At 45.3% G+C, this 19293-nt stretch overlaps 1 protein-coding gene across 2 annotated transcripts in view; it reads left to right on the forward strand.

Moving 5' to 3' along the window:
* jarid2b (jumonji and AT-rich interaction domain containing 2b) overlaps window positions 1-19293 on the forward strand; it is a 141755-nt gene that overhangs the window by 116648 nt on the left and 5814 nt on the right. Inside the window, exons 7-15 of one of the 2 annotated variants that reach the window (XR_013934070.1) lie at window positions 4142-5621; window positions 7261-7829; window positions 11512-11604; window positions 11974-12092; window positions 13342-13412; window positions 13720-13834; window positions 14868-14973; window positions 15629-15811; window positions 16476-19255. Coding sequence is in view for 1 of the 2 variants with exons in the window: in XM_080442469.1 (XP_080298595.1) it covers window positions 4142-5621; window positions 7261-7829; window positions 11512-11604; window positions 11974-12092; window positions 13342-13412; window positions 13720-13834; window positions 14868-14973; window positions 15629-15811; window positions 16476-16606 (2867 nt within the window). In the remaining variant the exon portion in view is untranslated. The remainder of the gene's footprint in view (window positions 1-4141; window positions 5622-7260; window positions 7830-11511; window positions 11605-11973; window positions 12093-13341; window positions 13413-13719; window positions 13835-14867; window positions 14974-15628; window positions 15812-16475; window positions 19256-19293) is intronic. The other variant, XM_080442469.1, reaches the window with a different exon arrangement.

Raw genomic sequence — 19293 nt, forward strand, 5'->3', positions numbered from 1 at the left:
ACCTTTTATAACACAATGTTTACTCGATTGCATTTGCTATAATCAGTTATGGAACGTTGTCGCATGCGGACGAACCAACCATTTCTGTAAATGGAATGAAATTACTAAAATGTTAATGACAAAATAAACCAATAAGGGTTCAATTTAGTTCACACACAAGACAGAAATATAATATAATATGACCCTACTGGTCTCCCCTGCGCTCTCTCTCCCTCCTGTCTCTCTCTCTTCACCAAGGCTATTTTGTTTTTTCGGGTGTGTAGAGTCTGTCATGCACCAAAAATAGCGGATCTACAAGATCACAATGCGTCAACCTGCGTTGTACTCACACGCGTTGTGAACTTGTAGATCAGCTATTTATGGTGTGCGACACAAGTATAAATCAGCCTTATGGGGTTGTGTTGCAGTGCCGGGGTCTGATGACCTTTCCCTGCTGTTTAAAAGTCATACTGCTCACGGCCACGCCTCACATCCCTCCATGATAATACTGCTGAGAGGCTGTGTGTGTGTGTATCTTAATTATGTGGTTTGGTGTGTCCGTAGGAGTTGGTTTGACTTATATTCGGCTAGCACTGTGGCTCAGCCAGCCGTGCTGTGATTGTGCGTGAGTGTGTGTCACAGTGTGTTTGTGCACGCATGAGTGTGTGTGTGTGTGTGTTGCATACCACGCGGCACATGGATGTCAACGGGTTAAACTTTCTCCTCTATTATGGCTGGGATTCTTTCTCTCTCTCCCTTCTATTGTTTCTCTCTCTATGTCTCTCTCTGTCGGTCTCTGCTCTCTGTCTCTGTCTCTTTTTCTGTGTCTGTCTCTGTTTTTCTCTCTGTCTGTCTGTCTCTCTGTCTGTCTGTCTGTCTCACTCTCTCTCAGCCTGTGTGCTGCAGATGTTGCCTGTTAAAATCTTCCTGCCAGGCCCCAGCTGGGCTATAGCAACACATGATGTCATCTAGACCCACCCCCCGCTCCTCTCCTCCTCTCCACTCCTCTTTCTTTCTCTGCTCACATGAAACCAAAGATTCACTCCAGGAAAACATCAGCTTCTTGTTTTTATTTCGCATCCTTTTTTCTAAACCATTTTTTGATGTTTTTACCTCATTCTCTTTCTCTTAGAGTACTGCTTCTTTCTTTCCCTCTCATATCCATCTATCCATCCAGCCATCCATCCATCCACCTGTATTTTCATATGTCACTCTCTCCTCCTCTGTCCCCAGTATATCCCAGTCCAGAGTGAGGTCTGAACCACTGCTTTTAAACCCTCAAGTCACCTCTCTTTTTTAGCAGTTCACTCGTTCCCTCAATCATCTCTCATCGACATTCTTGATCTCACTGTTTTGCCATCCCTCTGTTCTCCCTCTCCTCTCCTACCAAACAATTACAGTCAGACAGTCAGACAGACAGTCAGATAGTCAGACAGTCAGACAGTCAGTCAGACAGACAGACAGACGGAGAGATAGAGGTAGAGCAAGGCAACAGGACCACTGAGCCCCCTGGTGGCAGGAATTGGTACTACAAGTTACACTGCTTTGTCAGCAAACTGACTGGACAGATCTGAATGCTGCTTCATCAGCTGCATGCACATACTCACACCAACATCATCAGCTCTGTATAATATTTATGATAGATCCATACACACAGCACCTAACAAAGGCACCTTACTATGTTCTATATATATTTTTGTATAATATATATATTTTTATTTAGTATAAATACTATTGTTACAAAATGCTTGCTCCAATGTCAAAGTGCCTAAATCGAATACTTGTGCCCTCATAAACCTGTACTGTATGTGGGATGTAAAATCAATCATAAATCTTGAAATGTTAACATCCACTCAGCCATCCATTGATCTACAGCGTTCCTGCATTCTCTCTAAATGTCTTATTCACTCTGCCTTGCCGCTTCCTTCTTTCCTTCCTCTCTTCCTCTCTTCCTCTCTCCCTTCATCCTCCCTCTGAGTTTCTCTGTTGTCAGGGAGGGGAGGGCAGGGCCAGGGGGCAGTGTTGGGTTTCTCTGGCCTCTTATCTTTTAATGGCCTGGCCTTTATGTCGGCCCCCTGCCACCTGAGAGCACTAACGCACACTCACTAACGCACACGCACTAACGCACTAACACACACACACACACACACACACACACACACACACACACACACACACACACACACACACACACACACACACACACACACACACATGGACTTGTCAATGTCACCTCCCTCCTGCAGTGCTGGGCTGTGATTGTTAATGCTATCTTATCTATCTATCCATCTATCTAGATGGTCAGACAGAGGGGAAGACAGACATCTGTCCAGTGTTTAGAGCTGTTTAGAACATTAATTATCCTCACCAGGCCAAAGGCTGGGCAAACTATCGTGTGTGTGTGTGTGTGTGTGTAAACTAAAACGCAGACAGAGAGAGACAGAGAAACAAAGAGAACAGCATTATTGTGTCAGACTAATGTAAGTATTATTATTGGGCTGTGCCTCCTGGCGGAGATTTGTGTTCTACTGAGTGCACCTTTCTAGTTTGGTTCTGTGGCGGTAGTTTTGCCAAAGTATTATTATTTTTTTGGTAAAATTCTTAGCCAACGAGAAAGTAAGTCGGCTGCAACAGCGATAACAACAACATGACGTCACCGGCTTTAAATGTACCCCTTCCAGTTCCCCACATATTGTGTTGGAGGTGGTGTGAGTGTTGGCTGGAACACAGGATGTGGTCCCAGAATGGCTCTTTTATGTCTATAACACTCTAGTGACATGCCCTCTAGCTCCACCCATTTAGACAGGAGTAACCAAATACATATCAGTAACTCTGTGGTGTTTTAGTACACACACACACACACACACACACACACACACACACACACACACACACACACACACACACACACACACACACACACACACACACACGCACAGACACCGGTTGCTGTAATTCCATAAACCTTTTACAAAAGGTTTGATGTTGGAGAGAGAGAGAGAGAGAGAGAGAGAGAGAGAGAGAGAGAGAGATGGGGGTAGTAACAGACTTCATGAAACAACATGGAGGGAGAGTGAGATATTCTTAGAAAGGCTAACAGATGGAGAAGGATGGGAGGAAGTGATATGATTGGAATGAAGAGGTGAGAGGGAGAGGGAGAGAGAGAGAGTCTGAATGGACAACGTGAGAGATTGATTTAATTTCACTTCTTTGGCAACCTTGGTGGTCTTATTAAGAGACATAGCCAGAGAGACAGAGCGAGATAAAGTAGAGGCATACTGTGCACATAAAGAAAGGCAGAGACAGATAGTGACAGAGGAGTCAGTCAGTACCAGTTAGTCCTCCATGGATCCAGACACCACTGTTCCAAACCTCTGATGTACACATACACTACACACACACACAGACTCGAAACTTTCGTCCTGTCTGCCACGCGTCTTACAGACATACATGGAATGTAAACAAATTGTTTCCTTTTATTTAGCCTATTTAACATTCTTTTCTCTGCTTTTAACTCTCATACACACACTGGTCGTATATTCATAACATTAAGGAGTGTGTTTAAATAGCTTAAGGGAACCCATGGCACATAAATGTGTGTTATGACTCCTGCAGTCAGTGCTATAAAACTGTAGTGTCGTACAGTACCTCCTACTGACCAGTCATCGGTTGTTGATGTCAGAATACAGAGGTTTTAGCTTTGTGTTTACTTGGCTTCCACTGACTGTGCCTTTCTGTTGACAGCAGTGTTGAGTTTTAGTTGACAAAAGCAAAGCATAGTAATTTCCCCCCCCCCTTTTTCTTTTACATTTCTGTAATGAATAGTTACAGGTTTCTAAAAATAGTGTTCGTTCTGAGACGCCAAATTGTTTACTCCTGAGCCAGCATGGGAATGTGAAGGGAAGGATTGTGTGTGTGTGTGTGTCTGTGTGTGTGTTTATTTGTGTTTGTGTGCCCACATGAATCTTGACGTACTTTGTTCCATCAACAACAGTGTGATTAAAAATGTGAATCTTCACCCCCCCCCCCAGGAATTCCTGTAGTTGAAACCACTCAGTTCCTGCGTTATTTCCTACAACAATGGAATATTAGCCGTCATGATTTGTCACACTAACTTCACCTTTCTCTCTCTCTCTCTCTCTCTCATCCCTCTCTCTCGCAGGTCTCTAAAGTGAACGGTCTGTCCCGGGCGGTCTCGGTCCACGTCGGTTCCAAAAAGAGCCGTGACTTCCGCCTGCCGTCCAAAACTGTGAAGAAGTACACGGCCAGTGTGTCCAAGGGCCACGTCACCTACACCAAAGCCAAACAGAGAGAACTGGGCAAGAAAACCAAACTCAGCAGCAACAAACACAGCAGCAGCGTCGCCTCCTCGGCGACTTCGTCGGCGAACAATCACAATCACGACAGCCAGCCAGCAGCAGCGGCCGGCGGCAGGCCGGCCAACTCAGGAAACGCAGCGGCCGCCGCCCACCTCAGCAATGCAAAAACACGCAAACAGGTGCTACTGTCCAACGGGCTGCACGGAGCGGCCAGCACTGCTGCCGGTGTCCGCCTCAATGGCCGGTTGAACGGTCAGCGGCACGACAGCCTGCCCAGGGAGGAGGACCCGAAACGGGGCCCGCAGGGCCCCCTGGAAGGCCTCGGCCGAGAGGGGCTGCGGAACTCAAAGCGGCGCCTGGACGTGCCCATTGTTGCAGGAACGGGAGGCGGAGGAGGAGGGGAGCCGAAGGTCAAGCCCTCCGTCGCCGAGGCCAAAAAGGCCAAGCTCCAAGGCCCGCCCTTGGAGACACGCAGCAAGAAGGCAGCCAATCAGGACAAAGCCGCCGCCCAGGCTGCCGCCTCCTCCGCTCCCATCTCTAACGGACACGTCAAGGACACGCCCCCTCCTCCTCCCCCCACTGCCTCTGCCCCCCCTCTCCGCACCCCCAACACACCTCCCCCTAAACGGCAGACCCCGCCTCCTACACCAGCAGCCAACGGGGAGTCTGTGAACCAGCGGCCCAAGAGGGCGTCAGCCGGCAAGCTGATGCTGATTCGCCAAGCGCAGCAGCAGAGCAGGTCTCACAGTCGGAGCTCCTCCTCCTCATCAACCTCCTCCTCCTCTCCCTCGGTGGGACAGAGTCACTCCAGCACTACCTCAGACCCTCAGCAACCCCCCCTCTGCTCCCCCGACACCTCCTCCCCTTCCTCCTCCGTCGCCGCCGCCTCCTCATCCTCCAGCCCCGGCCAGGCGCGGACGACGCCCGCCGACCGCGACAGGGAGTGGGAGCACGAGAAGGAGCTGTGTCGGCAGCAGGAGCGCGAGCAGGATAGAGACCGGGAGCGCCAGAGGAGCCGCCCGGAGGGTTGGACAGCCCTCGGGGACGCCCCCGTCTTTCGGCCGGCCCCCCGTGAGTTCCAGGATCCACTGGTGTACCTGGATGCGGTGAGGGAGCGCGCGGAGGTGGCCGGCCTGTGCAGAGTCGTGCCTCCTTCCGACTGGCGGCCAGAGTGCAAGCTGAGCGAGGAGATGCGATTCGTCACACAGGTGCAGCGCGTCCACAAGCTGGGCCGCCGCTGGGGGCACAACGTGCAGCGGCTGGCCTGTATACGCAAGCACCTCAAATCTCAGGGCATTATCATGGATGAGCCCCCTGTCATCGGTGAGATACACAAACAGGGACGCATGCACGCTGGGGTTGGAACCAATTTTCTTACAGTTTTGTCAAGTCAGGATTTAACAAAAAATCGGGCAAAAAAATATAAAATCCAAAATACCAAAAGTAGCAGATCTACTGGGTGTACAGCCAAGTATAAAATATGGCTTAAAAGGGTGGTTAATTTAAAATTGTATACATTTGTTTGATCATTGATCGATCCTCACATACCTGTATGTGATCATGAATTGGTCATAATTTCCATTTCATAGACGTTTTTCTTTTTCCAAGTCAACCGGTGATGGTGATATGTTCCAACACTCCACTCGCAATCAAAGTCGAGCAAAAGTGAGAAAGAGACACTCCAAATTGTACTTGAGTATTATGAGAATTGAGGTTCAACATCTCAAGCCCACTGCGTAACACCAGAGACGTCCTGAGTGTGATACAATACTGTAGGTTAGAAATGTAAAGAATACATTATAGTAATAACGACATTTTGACTGAAGGCCATTTATACGTTCATGAATTTGACCTGGTGAAATCATTTCTGACACATTTGAGACATGGATTACTCTATCACAAAGCTAGGGGGTTTCTATATAATGTAGTTTATTATAGTATAATATAATAATACAATGAATATAATAACATTGTTTTAGAGCATAAGTGAGAAAGGTAAACACATTTGGGTAAGCTAATGTAATTTCATTTTTGCCCAAGGCTCTCTCCAGAAAGATCTTGATCTCAAGAGACTCTCTTAATATAAATTATTAGAACATTGAAAAAGGATTATTGAGAAGAAAATCTTCACTATTAAAGCTGGAGCTACACTACCAGTCAATGCTTTATTCTTCCACTCAACCTTACGAAATAAGCTTTTAATGCCTGTATTTAATTACTGTGCGTGTGTGTGTGTGTGTGTGTGTGTGTGTGTGTGTGTATGTGTGTGTGTGTGAGAGAGAGCCTCTGCAGGCTATATAAAACCAAGACAAAAAGCAGACAGTTAGCAAACAGCACTAGATTGCTATCTCTGTGGGTATCAGCCAGGCTATGAAAGGTTCAGCCATGTTGCGCCTGGTCTTATCTCTCCGTTTATAGATGCCAATAACAATGCAAAGCTACGCGGCGAGGGGCCCCTGCTTGGCCCCTTAGGGCCGAGCAAACAATATTTCCCCCAGATTGCCCTGTCACCTTCCATTTCTCACAATGACATCAATGCTTTATGAACATTTAAACAGCTTCACTTGAGACTGGGTGTGTGTGCGCACACATACGCACACACGTGTATCTGTGCATGTGAGCTTATGTATGTTGCTTTTAAAGGTAAATTGCATTTGTGTGTATATGCTTGTACACACACACACACACACACACACACACACACACACACACACACACACACACACACACACACGCACACACACAAAACCACATTTTTCTAGTTCTATGAAGCTGAAATAAGTGTTTGTAGAATTATTGCCATTCTCCTCCTGTCTCTGTCTCCCTGTCTCTCTCTCCATCTTCTGTCTGCTTTTCTCCATCTTCTCTCCCTGTCTCTCTATGCCTGTTGCTCTCCCTGTCTCCATCTTCTGACTCTGTCTTGCCCTCTCTGTCCATCTCTCTTCCTCTCCTCTGTGTGCAGGTGGCTGTGAGGTGGACCTGGCGCGTTTCTTCCAGCTGATCAACGACATGGGCGGCATGCAGCAGGTGATGGACCTAAAGAAATGGACCAAGCTGGCTGACCTGCTGCGCATCCCCAAGTCGGCGCAGGACCGCCTGGCCAAGCTGCAGGAGGCTTACCTGCAATACCTTCTCTCATATGACTCTCTGGGGGCCGAGGAGCGCCTCGCCCTGCAAGCCGAGGTGCTGCAGGAGAAGAGGAGCTTGGAGGCACGCCGGGGCCCCCTGGAGGGCCACTCAGACTCGGCGGCGCCGAGCGCGCTGGCCTTGCCACGCTACGAGCCCAAGAATGGGCTGGTGGGAGGGCTGGTGGGTGGGGCGTCCGGGCATCACCGTGCCAACGGTGTATGTCATCATCTGAAGGAGCTGGAGGCTCAGGTGAAAGCGGGCCGTCGACGGCTCTTCCCTCAGGAAAATCAAGGCAAGGAGGACAGGCAGCATGGTGAGGAGGAGGAGGAGGAGGAGGAGGAGGAGGAGGAGGAAGAAGAGGACAGATGCGTTCTCAGTGACCAGCACAAATGTATCTACAAGGTAAGAAATAGTGATTGTTGTGTTATATATTGTAATATGTTATGATGTGTTGTGTTATACAGTATGTTACATGACTATATGTTGTTGTGATGCTACAGTATGTTAACTGTTCTGGTCTTTTCAATGTGTCTAAATGCTGCAACTGGAGGCAGACAATGGCTACAGCTTTTGATAACTTTCATGGAAACTTTAAATGATAGTTACACTTAAAACAGACTTGGTATGTTTATTGGCCTCCAAACTCGATAGATTTGTCATGCAGAGGTGAGGATCATTGCTTGCTGTTTGTTCCGTTTCTTTCCGTTTATGGTCCCGTTTTGTATCATTATTAAGCATTGTTTTGTTCCTACACCGCACAATCTAGTAGTTTATTTATGAAGCCAGTTAATGAACAGCAATAATGACAGGCTCATTGTCTGGCTCATGTGCCAGATATCGATGTCATTTAGATGTTTTATGGCCTGGCATCGGCACAGACAGAGCGCTCTATAAAATCCTCAATTGTTAATCAGGCAGATGTGTGCCAGCTCTGAATCCAGACTGCTGTTCTCACCACAGAGGTGTGGCATGACATCTTTATATCTCTTCATCGTGTCATCACACACACTAGAGAGAGTTCATATCAGTCATTCTACTAACATCTACAAGATGATAAATAAATTCCCTATTTTATACTTATTCTTATGACAGTGTCATAAGAATATTTTGTATCTTAGAAAATATTTTAAATGTTTCACCTCTAACGACATGCAATAGGTTGTTTGTGTTGAACCTGCTTGGTTGAAAGTATTAACAAGAGCTTGTGATTAAATAATAACTACAATGGATCCATGCTGGGCAAGACCTAGCCTCTTGAGTGTCTAAATGGAAGTACTGGAATTTAGCGGAAGTACCGCCCAAGGAAGTTACGTTGAGGCTTTGCAGATCTGTTAACATTTTCTGTGCATGAAACGGGTGGGGTGATTGGTCGAGAAAAAATATTCTGGGGGAAGTACTCGGTCAATCCGGCCCCATAGACACTCTCTGCATTAGGTCGTGACCAGGCTCTTCTCTTGGGAGACGAGGAAAGGCTGGGAACGAGGCTACGTTGGATCCATTTTGAACACAGGATTAATACATTTTTTAATTTCCAGAAAAAACACGGTTTTGGACATACAAGGTTTCCACTCAACAGCGATGATATTGAGTACCATTGAGCCACACTAGACTAGACAGGGTTGTAGTGTGACCCGTCTTCTTGTTTGGGAATGTATCGCTTTGGTTTGAATTGCAAAGATGCTAATGGCTGTTGAAATTACTGTGCCATTTCCTTTGGAAAAAAGATCACGGTGTTAACTGCTCTGTTTGTGGTTTAATTGGGCTTTGTGTAGCGCCACACAAAAACACTTGTAATGTTGTAATGCAGCGATATATCGTGCTTGTTAAGTTGTGTTGCGGAGGTCTGCTCGTGTTTGGTGTAAGAGTGGAAGCTAGTCGTTAATGAAATACACAAACGCTTTGAATTTGTCTTTGTGCTCTACTGTCACCTTTAAAAGCTTTGTGCAGCTGTGTGTGGGGAGGTAGTCAGTGGTCATGCTTGTATGTGTGTGTACGTGCATGTGCGAGCGTGCACATTAGGTGTATTCCCATCTCCCCAGCCTTCTGGCAGCTGTGTTGACTCTGGCTGGCTGCAATGTAGGTCAGTGATCATTCTGTAAAAAGGGCCCACAGGCAAATCTTCCCCCCCTCTCCATCTCTCTTTCTCTCTCTCTCTCTCCATCTCTACCTCCCCCATTCTCTCGCTCTCTTCTCCCTCTCTCCCTCTCTCTCTCAGCCTCTCTCCCTTTCTCTCTCTCGTTCCCTCTCTCCACGTCTCCTCTACACCTCTCAGCCCTCCCTCTCTCCCTTAGCCCTCGCCCCAGCTCAGCCCACCTCTAACCCTAGTACTGTCCCTCAACTCCAGCCCTGTCCCACAGCCACACACACACACGCACACACAAATTCAGAGCAACAGTATGCAGCCAGGCGTATACACATGCTTGCATGAAAACACATACCTCAATATGAACTCAGAGAGAGGTCTTATTCACTCTCTCCCTCGTGAAGACCCACCCTACAGTATATTACACTGTATATACCATGTGCATGCTTTACATATACAGTACATGCACACGCGTACACACGCACACGCACACACACACACAAACTAGCAGACAGGTGCCTCTCCTTGGAGGAGTCTGGATTATGAGACATTTATTCATTCTGTACACATTTTCTCAAAGTCACATTTGTGTGTGTGTGCGTGCATGCCCGTGTGCACTCACTCACTCACGAACACACACACACATACACACACCTACAGGTATGCATCTCTCAGATCTGGATCGCATTTAATTTCTGCCCCATTTCTTTGGTAACTAAATCCTCCTCTACTGAAGTGCCTCTGCGTACTTAACCCCTTACCGTTCATGCAGTAGACTTTGAAGTCATAGACCTGCTATTCAGGACAGTGACAAGTGAGATGACTCACAGCGAACGCTGACAAGACACCGTCTTTAAAGTGTGTCTAAATATAACCACATCTCAAAGAGCTCTGCGTTTGTCTTGACATTGAATTCCCCACAAGAGGACAATGTATTTGACATCATCCTGAAGGAGAACAAAGTCCATGTGAAGGATATGAGGACACCAGTTTAACTACATGAAATCTAGTGTCCCTATTCTCGGAAAAGGGATTTGGTGTAGAGGGAAATGTGATTCCAGTCAACAAAGTATATAGGGTTTAAGTGGTACGCGCATAATGACTCATGCATAATACTGTATATACTTGGTCATACGACTGTGTCCCACGCTGAAAATAGTAATTTTTGTTGCAGGACACCGTTGTACGACAAAGCATAAATCAGTCTTAAGATTTCTGTTATACAGTAATACTATTGTAATACTACAGGATTAATGCTATTGTAGCTGCAGTTAAGTCTGTAGTAATGGCGTTAATTTTATGCTACTGCTTAAAACAGCCCACCAATTTGAAAAGGGAAGTTGGGAAGCTGATAAATACTTGAGAAAAGGAGTAGAAAGGGTTTTTGTGGTTGGTTACGGTGCATCTCTTATCCGGTGACTCTGGCCAGTCTAGTACATCCAGTTCTATGTGTACAGTAACCTCAGCCTCTGTGCAGACGAGGAGTCTGCAAGGCCATCTTTCAGCGGGTCCTAACATACCCGGCCCCACAGCGGGCAGATTTATGGGCGCCTTCAAAGTCTCTCTCTAGGAGGAGAGTTCCAGGGAAGAGGTCAGGTCCGGGGGAATCATGCTGGGGACGTATGGAGCAGACATATAGACGCGCGCGCACACACACACACACACACACACATACACATACACACTATACATACAGTACACACTCTCAGGGCCATATAAATAGCCTCTGAGACTTTGACACATACAAGCACTGGCATATGTTGAGAGACACACAGCTGCCCGTACGTGCACGGTTCATCCAAAGTCCAGCAATATTTCTATCACCTTATATCACGGACCTGCCCTCCCCTGTATGTTGCTTCCCTCTCAGCCAGGAGCCATAAACCTGAATATGCTTTCTCTGAATGGGGAGGCTGTAATCCATTTATACTGTTTTCCTGTGGCTCCCGGGGTGTTGCGCGTCTCATGTGGCTTTGTGTGTTTGATGTCATTGTGTTGCAGGGGAAATCGGTATCTTTGACCAACTTCTTCAGGATAGCCCGGAACACCATGACGATGTGCTTTAGCAAGGAGCCAGGGGCCGCAGAAGTCGAGGTGAGCATGCCCACGTTTCATTTAATTTACACTGATGTGATTTCAACTTGATGCATGTGAGTGGTGATTTAAATTTGTTCTTCTTACATTTTGTCTCCACCCGACGTGACTTTCACTGTCACCTCCAGACAGTCAACTTTTTTTTTTATTCATAAAATTGGATTTGTTGACCACGCATGAAGAGAATTATGGAACAGACTCGATTATTTTGAACTATCATGAAATTTGGTCAGCACATTAAACAGGCTTTGTAAACTTGAGGGAGATATCAAACTGTATTTCATTTTAAGTGACTGTAAGTGAAGTCATGTGGAACCGTTGTCCGTTCCTTTGTCCATGGTCTCTCTCTCTTCTTTCTCTCCCTCCCAGCAAGAGTATTGGAGGATTGTGGAGCAAAGAGACTGCCACGTGGCAGTGCATTATGGGAAGGTGGACACCATTACACACGGGAGTGGATTCCCCACGGGAAAGTCAGAGCCATTTTCAAAGTGAGTGTGTACCCGTACTTTGTTATCTCAAGAGTATTATTTATACTTTGTGACACGACCCCTTCGGCAAGGGTCACTTCACAAAAACGACCTATTCTCAACTGGGAAAAAAAGGTTGCATCGTCTCAGCTCACGAAAATAGCTAGATCACAATGCATCGCAAGCTTGTAGACTGGCTATTTTTTGCTAGGTTTTTCTCCCAATTTCATCATTATGCCAACTAATCCTCCCCACATATTTCTGTGTTGCCTCTGCAATTGTACCCTACTGGCTCACCTGACAGTGTCCATGCACATGGCATTGCTCTATGCACTCCATGCACGTGCATTTCTCCCCCATGCATCTAGCATTGCTCTATGCATTCCATGCACGTGCATTGCTCCATGCACTCCATGCACCTATGAGCTGCACTCCATGCTATGCTTTAAACTTTAAAAGGTTTGTTTGAAAGTCAGCTGGTGATTTGCTAGGGGAACGTAATATGTTTCCAATTTTGTCTTTATAATTATTACTTAGCGTGACTCTGATTATCCCTTTGATAGGAACATAAACAGTTTGAGTTGGTTTGCACCAGACCCATTGAAAGGTGGCTCTGTTTTGCACTACTGTGGTAAAATTACCATACAGCTGTGGCTCGTTGATCTACTTTCTAACGTTAAATTGCATTGAGGCAATAATATGCTGCATGTGTGTGGAAAATGTATCGACGATATACAGGCAATCAAATAGGCCTACATGACTTATGTATATCTCCATCCTCCTCCTCCCCTTCAACAGAGCCCTCTGACAGGTGCCCAGCCAGCCTGTAGGAGGTGCTCAGCACAGCGATAAAGATTGCGTCCCTCCTCTGAACACGGCCAGACTCTGTGCATAACTGTAGTTCCCTGTAGGCATACCCATTTCCACTTCTGGTCAGTTTCCCATAGCTTCATTTTATTGGCTCAGCAGCAGATTTGCGCTAGAAACACACAACGCCTTTCATATGAGTTTCCAGTTCAAATCTGCTGCTGAGCCAATCAAACGAGGCTATGAGAAACTGACTCGGAACAGGAAACGGATATGCCACCTTCTGGAAAAGGGAACTACAGTTACACACATAGGCTATTGTGTTCAAATAGAAGCTTGGTCAAGCCACATGCATAATTATTTGTGACTATAACGATATGCCCAAAATAGGGACGGATGCCAGGTTGAATGTGGTTAAAATGAAAGATAAAAATCAAAATCCTCTTGTGTTCTTTCCCCTCAGACATGGATGGAACCTTACAAACCTCCCTAATAACTCTGGATCAATCCTGAGGCATCTGGGTGCTGTACCCGGTAAGAACGGCTGAAACTGGCCTATACTTTTCTATTCTCAACAAACATACACAGAATGAGACACAAACACTCTACATTCCTGTTCCTGAAGGGCCCAGGCAACTGGACTGGATTGTGGAGGTTATGAGATGTCTGATGATTTATTTATGTACTGTTGGGCCATGAAACCCAAGATGAAGATGCACCACATCACTCATGTCTCTGTAGCCACTTTGTCATTGGTCTGCTTTTAGTTAAAATCATTGTTCTTGTTTTTCTCTCCATCTCTCTTTCTTTGTCTAAAACTTCTCCTCTACTCTACTCCTAGGGGTGACCATTCCCTGGCTAAATATTGGCATGGTCTTTTCTACCTCATGCTGGTCTCGAGACCAAAACCGCCTTCCGTTTATTGATTACTTACACACTGGTGCTGATTGCATTTGGTAAGTAGTTTCCTGATGGACACATGAGGGCAAAGTCTCTCGAACACACACACACACACACACACACACACACACACACACACACACACACACACACGACACACACACACACACACACACACACACACACTCACACTCACACTCACACTCACACACACACACACCTTGTGTTAAATTTGTAATAAAGTTTTTAAAAGCTCAAAAAGCAGTTGAAAGATGGAATCATTATTCCATCTTAAACAAGTGATTCGCTGCCTGCAGGATTTAAGCTTAGATCAACCCTGAACCCTGACTATAGTGAATGCATGATCTGAGTGCATGCACACATTCACGCACAACATTTTCAACAAACAATCAATATTTTACACAGACTGCTTGGTAGGCCATTGGGCTGCAAGTCTGCTGGTTGTACAGAGGCTGTGAAATAGTCTGGAAATGCTTGGAATTGGGTCGGTAGGAACAGTACCAGTTCTGCCGTATTTTGCCCAGCTGAGCAAGTTATTACTTATACAGTGTGGGGAAGTCATGCACACTGGTTTGGCTGCCCATAGTTACCTTGACTGAAAAAAATGTAACCTGCAAAATGATGGACTTTATTTGGACCACCTGAGTTTCAAAGTTGGATACAGTTATTAACTGCTAAATACTGTATGAGGACAAAAAGCATTACAGAATAAGTGCAAGACGTTATGGAGCTGCAAATTGCGCACATTTAAACTTGTTCATGTAGGTGAATATTATGAAGAGACTATTATTAAGATTGTATCTTAAAGTGTCCACAAACATTGGAAATTCATTAATTTTATCACTTGAATGTATTCTTTGGTAGGCCTGCGTGCGGAAAATAAAACCGTCATGGCTTCCACTTATGATATAGGGCTACTGATAATACTAATTATAATACAAATATTAACTTAACTGTGTAAAATCGAGTTATTTGAAAAGTTTCCATCCCCCATTTGCTAATTACATTGTTTTCGATAAAGCCCTAAAATCCACGTCCTTCAAGCGTAAAACTTTTGTGTGTGTGTAGGTATTCTGTCCCTGCTGAGGAGAAGGCCAAGCTGGACAAGGTGGTGCACACACTGCTCCAGGCCAATGGGACCCCCGGACTGGAGATGTTAGAGAAGAACATCATGGTAAGTGTGTGTGTGTGTGTGTGTGTGTGTGTGTGTGTGTGTGTGTGTGTGTGTGTGTGTGTGTGTGTGTGTGTGTGTGTGTGTGTGTGTGTGTGTGTGTGTGTGTGTGTGTGTGTGTGTGTGTGCACGCGCGCACAGACACTGGGGTAGAGCAGGGGTAAAGTACCTGTCCACCACCCCAGAGTCTAGGGGTTCAGCTTGGCCGAGCTATACAAACACACTGGCCATGTTTGAGGGAGGGAAGCTGGGCGAGGAGGAGGGTGATCTTTGTCACTGTGCTAGTGATTCCTACGGGCTGGGGCGATGCTTCTCAGCAGGGGATGTTGAACGGGTGGAGTAGGACGGAGGTGCTACGTCCTCCGGTGGGGTCTCTTCACTGGCAGAGAGAACAGAAGTGGCAACACTGAAATATGTGGGGAGCGGTAATTGACAAAATTGTGACAAAAAAGGCATAAAAATAATTGGCTACTCTTAACTTTTCAAGAAACAAAAATGTGCATGTATGTACTGAATGTGTGTGTTTTAAACTGAATGAAATTGATTGATTGAGGTACAGTAATTCACTGCCTGACATATTTATTATGATTATCAATGCATACCAGTTTATAGGATACAAATGGTCAAGTGGTTCTGTTCTCTCTCTCTCTCTGTCCAGATCTCTCCGGAGCTTCTGTGTCGTGAGGGCATCAAGGTTTACCGTACCGTCCAGCGGAGTGGCCAATTTGTGGTCTGCTTCCCCGGTGCCTTCGTCTCCAAGGTGTGCTGTGGCTATAACGTGTCGGAGACAGTGCACTTTGCCACGCCACACTGGATGAACCTGGGTTACCAGGCTGCAAAGGTCTGTGTACTGTCGCAAAATGTATATCGTACATTTCACGTTTCAACTTGTGCAAAACATAGCACCCAGCCATATTGTGCATGCTCCTATATTGGTGAAAATATGTTTGAATAGCCAGGGTCGAAGATTCACTTCTGTTTGAATTAATTCTGCTGTTTATACTTAAAATATATAATGTATAATAACACATAAAACTAATACCTGTATAATAATAAATAAATAAATAATAATAAATACAATTCCCTGTTAGCTTCCTTCAAAACCAAAATAGAATTCGATTATTTAAACAGAGCTATTCTTCTTGTCCTGCTGACCTTTTTTTATGTCTCACTGTTGCCCCCTTGTGGGTGGCTGATTTATTGCTCTGATAGACTTGACTCATGAGCCCTACATAAAGAAGTGAAGGTGAAATTAAAAAAGAACTTGTGTCTTGGTTCACCAATTAACCTTATATAAGTTATTGTCGAGGAATAATTGCTTCTATAAATCTATAAAACTTCTATAAAAGTTTTTTTCTCATAGTGAGCCTGGCCATTTCATGGGACCTCATTATATAAATTACACTGAAGAGGATGTAATTTACTGTGGTTATGTGGGTACATCAGTGATATGAATACGTATGAGGCTCAGCTGAGTACTGTCCATGTCGACATTGTCTGTGCAGGACTTGAAATGTCGGCATATAGCCAAGCCGTTCTCCATGGAGAAGCTGCTGTACCAGATCGCCACTGCAGAGTCCAAGAGAGACAATGGCCTTCTTCTCAACACCATCTCTGCCCTACTCACAGACCTCAGGTGGGGCACACACACACAAACACTCAAACACCAGAATAATCTGCCAGTGCAAAAAAAAAAGAAGCTCTCGGCAGATTAGTCTGACTCCGCTCAGTTGTGATTGGATTTCGCTGCCCCCAAAGTTGTGGGGCACCAATCAGGGCCCAGTTGCAAATATGGGGCGGATTTATCACCAGAGGCATTTTTTTTATCCGCCCCTTGGAAATGCAAGTTCCACACAGAGATTCCAGACTAATATCTACGCAGTGATATTAGTCTGGCCATGCCAGACTAAAGCCGGGCAGGGAGGGCAATCTTTGTCGAAGTCTTTGTTCAAAGTCCTATCTTCAAAGATGGCTCTGTCTTCAAAGGAGTCTTTTTTTTTCCTCTTCTTCCAAACATGGATGAAATGGTCTTCATTAACAGGCAGGTGCACAGAGAGGGCTCAAGGGTGGCTTAAGCCCGGCTTAAGCCCCTGCTCTTTTACCCTCAGTCAAAAAGTGCCCTCTTTTTTTAATTGGTGTTAATTGTAATTTTTCTTATTTTATTTTTTGGAATCTTCTCTACTATAACCCGCAAAGGCCCCAGCCAGCCTGGATGTGTGTCCAGTACCAACTCATAGCATACCAGTTGTCCATTTCTCTTCATCTCCACTTCTAATAATCACTAAATATTTGCAATTTTTCCCCCACGTTTTCTCTCTACCTGTCTCTCCCTGAGTACCCCCCCCCCTCTCTCTCTCTCAGTTCACACGTTGTTTCAGCTGGCCTGGCCGCTGTGACACGTTGAGATTTATGACCTTTGGACTCAGGTCCATGGGAATCATGCTGGGGACGTATGGAGCAGACATATAGACATATACACACACGTATACACACACACGCTCACTCACACAGAGCGCACACTCGCACAGTAGTTGGTTGCATCTGTGTACTAAAGAATTAGGCAAACTAACTTCACAGAATATATCATAGTTGACATTCATCAAAAGCAATAAAGAATGACAGTGGTCACTGCTTGACCATTTTTGCAAAAGAAAGTGCTACCCCTTCTCCTTCCCCCTCTCCCCCCCCTCTCTCTCTCTCTCTCTCTCTCTCTCTCTCAGTGTGTTTGTGTGTGTTCAGCTGCCAAATGTGCGTTAATACTCTTTTAATACTTTTAATACTCGTTAATACTCCATAATACTCTAATCATGATTATTTATCCAATCAAAGTCCTTTACAGAAAAAGACACATCTAACAAAACAACAACATTTTCAATATGGCTCAATATTTTAATGTATTACCATGTCACAGTAATACACTAATAAGGATACACATGCCATCTAGCTTTAAGTATATAGGGTAGCAAGAATGTTCACTTCAATAACCTTTTCAGGTGGTAATGTAGCGTCCGAGGTGAAGGTGTAAGTGTGCCTATAGGTGATAATGACCGTTGGCCATGGAAGTTTCGAAGTAGTTCTCACGTTAACTTAACAATTGATATTCTTAATACACTTAATTAGTATTCAAAACGGCATCACGAGTGCAACAATAACTCGCAGTATAAAACGCCAGGGAACATTCGTCTAGATTCAGTCTACTCCCCTGCAAGCGAAGTTGGGACCACCCCAAAAAAGATGACGTTCGTTCAAAGCAATCTTTTTAAGAGTTTCGCTGCAACGTCTTGTAAGCTGCCGTCTACCCCGTCTGATGCATCTTCTACACGGCCGCTGTCTGCACCGATAAGAGACACCACTGTCCCAGACAGAATCTCTTTCTCTGCTCTCATCTGCTGACACTGACACTACACAAAATAAGGAAAACCAGCCTGTCGATTGCTTAGCATTGAAAATGACCAGCTGATGAACATGTGCTCTAGGGGGCCAACACATCTAAGGCCTAAAAGCAGCTCCAAAGTGGTTGTTACAGGGTGATTAACATTAGAAGAAACAGTAGAAAATGTACCCAGTCTTACTGCATGCTCTCACTTATATGTGGATGTATGTATTTTAGGCCTATTATTATTATTATTATTATTATTATTATTATTCAGTGACCACGCCCTTGTATCCGCGTGTGCATTTGTCATGCGTGTTGGAGGGAATAATTATAGAATGCCCTCTGAAAAAAACGATACCACAGCACTGACTACAATGCTACCTTTATGTAGGCTATACAACATAATATGATCCAGTGCTTCTCAACCAACCTTTTCTAGATCAGAGCCCACTTGAAAATCTCAAAGCCGTTCGTGGCCCACCCATCTGACCACTTAACACTCGCGTGGCGGCATAAAGTCCACCTACCACACAGATGGACTTTCGGTCAAATTGACCTTTTTTTTCCCTGTGATTTCATTGGCCAATGTCTCCCCTCGGGGGCTCCACATGTCCTAACACCTTCTCCCCCACGCAGCGGGCATACGATTGTCTTTTAAATATCGATTGGCTTTGCTTAGGCTACACAACATTTAAAGAGGTAGAAAACAAAATCTATAACTTAAATTACACCGATTAACTTTTCAAAGTTAAATTTATGCCTGCTGTCTGAAGCCAGAGACAGACGCTCCATGTGTCCAGACGCATATCTCATTGAAGAGCATAGATCTGATATATTATAACTATGGCATAGATATGACGAGGGAAAGTGCGCTCCAATGGGAATGTTCTGGAGATCCGATGTGTTAATGTCCTAAATAATTTGACAAAAAACGTTTGAGATCGCTG

Source organism: Gymnoscopelus braueri (assembly GCF_963280865.1).
Source record: "Gymnoscopelus braueri genome assembly, chromosome: 11".
Lineage (NCBI taxonomy): Eukaryota > Metazoa > Chordata > Actinopteri > Myctophiformes > Myctophidae > Gymnoscopelus > Gymnoscopelus braueri.